At 48.7% G+C, this 7215-nt stretch overlaps 1 protein-coding gene across 1 annotated transcript; it reads right to left on the reverse strand.

Moving 5' to 3' along the window:
• Positions 1–2066: 2066 nt before the first annotated feature.
• On the reverse strand, positions 2067–7201 carry LOC8036874 (transmembrane protein 53-A). The gene is made up of 3 exons (XM_029976051.4): positions 6868–7201; positions 6506–6722; positions 2067–3557 (listed from the first exon to the last, which is right to left on the reverse strand). The coding sequence occupies exons 1-3, from the start codon at positions 7104–7106 to the stop codon at positions 3084–3086; spliced, it is 930 nt and encodes a 309-aa protein (XP_029831911.3). The 5' UTR covers positions 7107–7201; the 3' UTR covers positions 2067–3083.
• Between the last annotated feature and the right edge of the window lie 14 nt (positions 7202–7215).

Consider the following 7215-nt stretch of genomic DNA (forward strand, 5'->3'; position numbering starts at 1 on the left):
GTGGTTTTTCTTGTTTTCCTCTCCCAAATGTTGAACTACCATTTGCATTTAAATGCATTTGCTATACAGTAAAAACTTCATAGAGAACTGTTTTATTAAAATGACTATTTGCTACTACGGGGCATAATCAAAAAAGTTTGGAAAATAGTCCTAAATATAGTACAATGAAGTATATGCTTTACTTGTGTTTCCCTCGAAGTGTTGTCCTCGCTTCCTTTTGCTGTGATAGCGTTCCCGGCGTTTTTACCACATCTGGAAAGCTCTTTCGAAGCCAGTACCGTGCAACTTCTGTTCAGGACACAGAAGATTCAGCGCACACTTTGCAGCAATGCGGTGCACAATCAAAACACACGAGAATTGCCTGCAGTGCTCAAAACAAGATATTGAGTATCTTAACAATGTCCTGAATGAAGTAGGGTTGTAAACTCAGTAAGCGGCATACAGCCTCAGTAAACACGGACGATGAACAAGAAACAAACATCACAGGACAATGGCTGTTTATTCTATGAAGCATGAAAGGAAACTTCCACGTTGCATGACTCATTGCTTCTTTGCCATAAGCCCAAAGAATAATTTCGAGGCTCTTTGTTCTAGATTTTCTGAGTTTGACGCAGCTAGATGTTTACACCGAGTTTGCCAATCTGCTCATGCATGTGGTCACAAAAAACTTTTGCAGTTCAGCTCTAAATGTTCACAGAATGATACCTTTTAGCACATTGCCTTCGACAGTTGCACAAGCATCACCGTGCTGCCCACTCTTTTTACGCTAAGAGACTAGTCTCTGAACTTTTTTATCGCACCTTGTATCTTAACCCCATCCTCGCATCAAATGTCTGTAGCAATATATTACGAGCATTTTAGATTTGCCACTGATCTCTACTGTATGGGGCTGGATGGCACATAAGCTGCTCTCCGTGCCTGGCGCAAGTGAAGCCACCGGAAGTGCGACGCTTGTCCTGCAACTTGGGAGTCTGCTGGGCTTCGTAGTGCATTCAGTTGATGTTTTGGTCCATGCTTTTCCGTGTCCGAGTTGGTATTAATAATCTCGTTTTGCATCAAATCCCGAGAACAAGGCATCCGAACGTGGAACATGTGCACGCTTGATCAACTGGAATCTGAAAGTTTTCACAGAATGGCTTCCCAGGAGACTTTTTGGGTCTGCATGTGCTGTTACTGTGCAACAAGCAGTCTCTCTTGAGATGACAAGAAAAAATCCAGCGCCCTGAACGGTTCGAATGAGCACTCGGAAGAGTTGAAAAGCCTGTCAAGTGCTCGCTTCCGAGACAAGCGGCTTGCTTCTGGTCGCTTCATACCTGTTTGCTCAGTGTTACATCCAGCCCCCTAGTGGAGTATTCCAGCGAGATTTGCTTGGCTATATGGGCACTGGCAACCATAGCGGTGTGCACAACTGCCAAATGCGTGCTGGTGGCGAGCTTCCAGAGTTCCTTTGCAACATGCATTCTCACCATCAAAATTGCCGTCTTAGCAGCTTATTAATGCGAGCTCATTCTGAGCATCCGCTCTATACACGGCACCCATAAATAAGGTGTTTAGTGAACACCTTCTATGGGGGTATTCACGGGACGCCATATTGTTGGACGTTCACAGCGCATGCTCAGAACTAGCTCCCATTTATTGGATTCTAAGAACGCCAATTCTGTATGTGTGGAATGGATGTTGAACGTACATTCTTGTTCACTCCTCGTAGGCGGTGCAGCCAAAGCTATGGATATCCGTGTGCTCGCGGACCTTGAGCACCGATCAAGGCTGTGCATGCCACTGCTTTGATCGGTTCGCCTCTTTTGAAATGCCAGAAACAGATGTCCTCGAGCACCGTTCTGAGCGTGCGCTGCGAACAACGTTCAACAAGATGGCGTTTCGTTAATACTTCCTATAGTGAAAGTGTTTTCTTTGTAGGGATTCTACTGTACTGGCCTCTTTGGACTGTCGTTTCACTTTGCTAACGGTCTCCCAGCAAAGATTGTACCAGTGCTTTGCTGCAGCTTCATGTAGCGCCTGCTTTATTTTATTTGTCTCTGACTGCAAGTGACGCACCTGTTGCGACATTTTGTATCATTTCAGATTTATTTAAATATACAATGGCAACCACCAATATTAAATATAACAAAAATAGGATGAAAAAAAATATCACATTGTGTCTGTCGAGATGCTTGTAGAGGCATGTCCTAATTAAGCATTGCAATCTATGATACTTTAAACGGTCAAAGATGCAATGCAGCTCCCACAATCCGTAATGTGAACATAAACAATAGGGCAGTGATCTTGCGAGAAAATAAAATAAAATAAAGAAAATTGTGACGGTATGCAGCTAGGATATGTGGAATCTTATGCGGGCATGGTGTACCTGGGTGTAAGGTGTGCCGTACTGTATTCACTCAATTCTAAGCAACCCTAGCTTATTCTTCATCTCATAATTTAAATTGCCTTTCTATTTCACAAGATGAATACCGTAAGTTATTCTATTCACGAGCAGTTCATGTACACCGGTGTTCCAATGGCTTCTAAATTCTTCAACTTTTCTATGTCTCATTGTCGACGGGGCAAACACTCGAGTGATTTCGGGTGATGTCATCACTACTGATGTCTAGTGGTATATTCTATTCCCAAATGTAGCTTTTTCAACTACAATTGTGAAATGGCTATTTTTACAAAATATGCTGCTTACGTATTCTAGATCCTGGTCTGCACCTGAAGGACAGCACCAGAATTCCCAAAGCTTGCATATGACCCGGTGGCCCCTGACCATGCTTCGACACTTCGTCCATAAGTAACCTTGCATTTCACAAACGTGAAACAAGTGATCGTTGCATGCTGTGATACGTGTCGCAACATGCCCTAACCTGCAGATGTGACATATATGTCTGCAAAAAAAGTTTGTGTCGCGAGATGTGGACAGTTGATGGCAGACGCAGACCGCTCCGATAAACACTCGTGCAATGCTCGGCATCGTCGAAGAATGTGTGCTTTGTCCATGGTGCTCGCGATCCGTGGCCGCCTCACTCGGGGAATGTCGGGCAGATTTTTCTACCCCCTCATCCACAGCCCTAACTGCTGCGGCAGGCTCAAAGTTGCTTCTTGACAGCAGTCGGGGTCAGCACGACCTTTCCCTCGAGGCACCGCTTCATGAAGTCGACGACGCTGCCGACGTATCTCTGCCGATTCAGCACAAAGTGCTGCACGTGCGGAGAGTCCTCCCACACGACCTCTTCGACTGGAACGCCTCGTGTTCTCCTGGCCTCTGCAAAGGCGGCGATGCTGTCGTGGGAGCAGACGGCGTCCTTCTTGGAGTAGAGGAACAGTTGCGGACACAGGGGCTGTTCTTCGAGCAGGCTGTCGAAGGTGGACGCGTGGCGGCGCATGTTGAGGAACAGGCCCCCCACCCAGTTGAGCGTTGAGTACAGCCACACAGTGAGGGCCCAGAAGAATGCCACGACGTACCGTAGTGGCATCTTGGTGCTCACGAACGATGCCATCACGTGGACGCCCTGCCAGAACCCGACGCGGGCCGGCCCGCTGTCGAAGACCACGCCACGGATCTGGAGAAGAAAAATGGGAGGGCCTTTTGAAAATTCAAATGAGAATCGCTAAATGGCAGGATAATTCACTATACTGGTGAGGTGTGTCTACCAGCACAGCTTTCACAGTATTCAGCTTGCATCACTAAGGTGTCCGGAATCCCTGCACCATAGCGGACTAAAACCCGCAACGTCGCAGCACACTTTATGCGTTTGGTCGCCAAGCACACCCACATAAGAATTTGATGAGCGCAGTGATGTTGCGCTTCTGAAGCTATTTGATTGGCTCGTCGGCTCCTAGCATTGGCAGCGCTCCGACGTTCGCTATCTGATGAAATGACTTGCACGTTCCACAATATCAGTTGTTCTGCCATTGTGCAGTGGTTCAGACCTAACAATCCGCACATGACCCCCAGGACCAGGCTAAGGTGTCCCTTTGCTGTCGCTGCTGCGTGCGATTAATTAAGCCGTTTTATTTATGGCTGTGTCTAGAGTGCCGTCTGACAGTACTCTTGCAGAGCGTTCAAGTGCTGTCCAACAGCACTCCACTTGGCGCCTTCAAGTGCCATCCGAAAGGAAGTCTGACGGCACATGTAACACTGGGGAGCGTGTTAACCCTCCCCCCCCCCCCCGCCCCCGCCCCCTGTGTTCATGCCGCTTCGCGGCGACAGTCTGTGGCTGCTAATTACAAAACTATTAACCCACTTGGCCATGTTGTACATGCCACTTCACGGTGTCCAGCTGGCAACCGAAGCCCCGCCGTCCCCCATTGCACCTCCAGAAAGGGAGTCCCATACCATTTAGTTCAGCAAAGTTTCGTCAACAACATTTATTTTTTAAAGCGGAGCTGTTGAGGTCTAGTTCCCCAGGATCGTGTCCACCAGCAAATAAATGTCGACACAACACTTCAGACAGCTACCGCCATCTATGAGCGATGGCGGCAACCAGACAACCAGCTTGCTGGTTGTCTGGTTGCCGCCGTAGCTCATAAATGGCGGCAACCTTTCCAGCCTTTCCACTCTGGCTTGTCAACTTGCGGCCGGCTATTACTTCATTCCCATTTAGTACAGCTTCGCTGATCTTCCTTCTACACCGGAGTGGAAAGGCTGAAAGTTTTTTCAGCGATAATTGTAAAAAAATGAAAGCCATTTACAATTCCCTGTAACGCCGGTTGGAGCGCAGCTCTTGAGGAGGAGGATGGAAGCGTACTGAGGGACAGGTGACTCCTTAAGGTCACGTGACCTCATGGGAGGTCGGGTGACGTCAAGGGGGTCACGTGACCTCGGGGGAAGGGGGTCACGTGACCTCAGGAGAATCACGGGACCTCAGGGGGTCACGTGACTTCAGGGGTCAAATGACCTCAGGGGGTTCACGTGACCTCAGTGGGGTCACGTGACCTCAGGGGTCACGTGACCTTGATGATGACGATTTGATGACGTCATCAGTGATGATGACGATGCGGATGCCAATGACGTCATCAGTGATGATGACGATGCGGATGACGATGACGTCATCAGGTTGCATGCAACCTGGATTGCATGCAACAGGTTGCATACAACTAGTTGTATGCCAGTTGCATGCAACCTGTTGCATGCAACTCCCGAAGGAACTTGAGGTCCTGCCGAAGGAACCTGAGGTCCTCCCGAAGGGACCCGAGGTCCTCCCGAAGGAACCTCGGGTTCCTCCGGGAGGACCTCGGGTCCCTTCGGAAATATTTACCCATAATGCACCGCGCGGTAACGCCTACGGCGATGCCGCTCAAGCCGGAAACGGGCGCCTAAGAGCTGCGCTCTAAAAAGAAATGTCGTAAATATCGGCAAATGTTATAAAAAAAAAAGTTATGCCTACTTTGAATTGAACCTAGGTCCACTGTGTATGAAGCGGGCTCCTTTCCACTAAGCGACACTACAGCTTCAAAAACCTTGTTTTGACAATTCATTTTATGCGAGGTTCTCGGAGCTAGGCACTTTTTTATGTGCGCCAACAAAAACTCTCAGCATCCTCTCTTTGTTGTTGTTCCAAACGCTTGCATGCCTAGTTTCCTTCCGCTCTCCCGGGGTAGCGATCCTGTAAACGCGTGTCTACTTCCTGCTGGGTGGCGGTCCCGTCGTGCGTGTTTAGTTTTCTCTGGCATCTCGAGGCGGCAATAGTCGTCCATGTGAATGTAAAAAAAACCAGAGAGACAATTGCTACCGTTCTCCAATCTCTCGTAATGGGAAGGCCGCGTATGTGCAAAGCAAGTCGTCTGCTTCTTGCACAGGAGTTGCGGGGATGTCGGAACGATGCCGTGCTCAAGCTCAGCGTCATTGTGTTTTTGTTTTTCAATTGGCCAATAAGTGCTCGGCATTCTGACATCATTGCGACCCCTGTGCAAGAAGCAGACAAACTTGCGCTCCGCGAAGTCTGGACTCCTGAAGAGCAACGCGCCTACGAAGAGCAACGGCGGGAACGGCAAACACCACTGATGAAGATCGTCCACAAAACGCCAAGCGCATGTGGCAAACCAGACAAGACGACGAACGTCGCGGAGCGGAGAACACATCACAAAGACGCAGGTACCATGCTGCTAAATTGGACAACTTTAATGTAGCATACGCTAAATTCAAAAGGGACTTTCTGGACAGACAGTTTGGGTGTAGTTGTAGGGTGTGTGATCGGCTGTGGTTCGACAACGACTTAACCAACACCGGCAATGTGCGGTATCCTGCAAAGCGGACTTGTGAGCTGTAAGTATTGTCGGTGATCACTTGATCGATGAACACCGATCACGACAATAAATGTGTTCGTAACCTTCGTCCAGAATTCTGTGTCTCGTCTGTCGCGAGCTAAACAGCGTTGCTGGTCATCCATTTTCACGGAATGGAATGGCTCATGATTTTGGCTGATTTGCGAAACTGGGAATCGGACAATGATCGTACGGTTTTAAATAAACGTTCGATCTACACTGCATGAAGTTTCGTCTCGCCCACCTTTGACATGATGTCGACGCGGTCTCGGAACTGTCGACTCATCAGAAGGTAGACGAAGGCACCTCCGTTGCTGAAGACGTGAAAGAACAGCGGATGGTCTTCGAGCTTGAAGTCTTCGAGCAGACTCAGTAGCGTGTACGCGTGCTCTTCTAGGACGCCGTCGCATTTTCGGTGAAACAAGTGCTTCACTGGAGCGATGTAGCGTATCGTGATGCACCTGCAAGAGACCACAGTGCTTTCGTAGAGGGAACCTCGAGTTCAAGGCCACAAGCATGCCGATAAACAAGTCTTATATCAAATAAATCTAGAGATCGCTAACAAGCAATGTCAACTTGCGGATGTCCGGGCGTAATTATACGTACCCTTCGTCTTCGTAGATAGACCCATACTTTGACAGGTGCTTGTCCTTGCAGCCGGCCCAGCCGAGTAGGTAAACAACCGGCTCTTTCGGCGTCGGCAGCGTGTCCGATTGCTTGTTCGGCGAAGGGAACGTTATGTCGTACTCGATGTCGTCCTCATTGACCTTGTTGATCGTCTTCCGCTTCGTTGATCCCTGATCTTCGGACGTCAGGGAGCTCGAAGAAAGACTACTCGACTCCATTTTTAAAAGGAATGCCTTCCGTGTTTCGATCTTTTGCTGTTGCCGTGACCGCAGTGCCTCCTTTCGCTTTCGAACCTTGCATCAGTTTCGTAAGAGATTACGAGATTTG

This window comes from Ixodes scapularis, unplaced genomic scaffold, assembly GCF_016920785.2.
Source record: "Ixodes scapularis isolate PalLabHiFi unplaced genomic scaffold, ASM1692078v2 PGA_scaffold12__126_contigs__length_90152505, whole genome shotgun sequence".
Classification (NCBI taxonomy): domain Eukaryota; kingdom Metazoa; phylum Arthropoda; class Arachnida; order Ixodida; family Ixodidae; genus Ixodes; species Ixodes scapularis.

What these genes read in the sequence shown, in the direction of transcription:
- LOC8036874 (XM_029976051.4), bottom strand. Translation starts at nt 7,106, where the DNA reads ATGGAGTCGAGTAGTCTTTCTTCGAGCTCCCTGACGTCCGAAGATCAG. An exon ending in TCTATCTACGAAGACGAAGG is followed by an intron (nt 6,723 to 6,867) that starts GTACGTATAATT and finishes GGTCTCTTGCAG; the next exon opens with GTGCATCACGATACGCTACA. An exon ending in GCGTCGACATCATGTCAAAG is followed by an intron (nt 3,558 to 6,505) that starts GTGGGCGAGACG and finishes TTTCTTCTCCAG; the next exon opens with ATCCGTGGCGTGGTCTTCGA.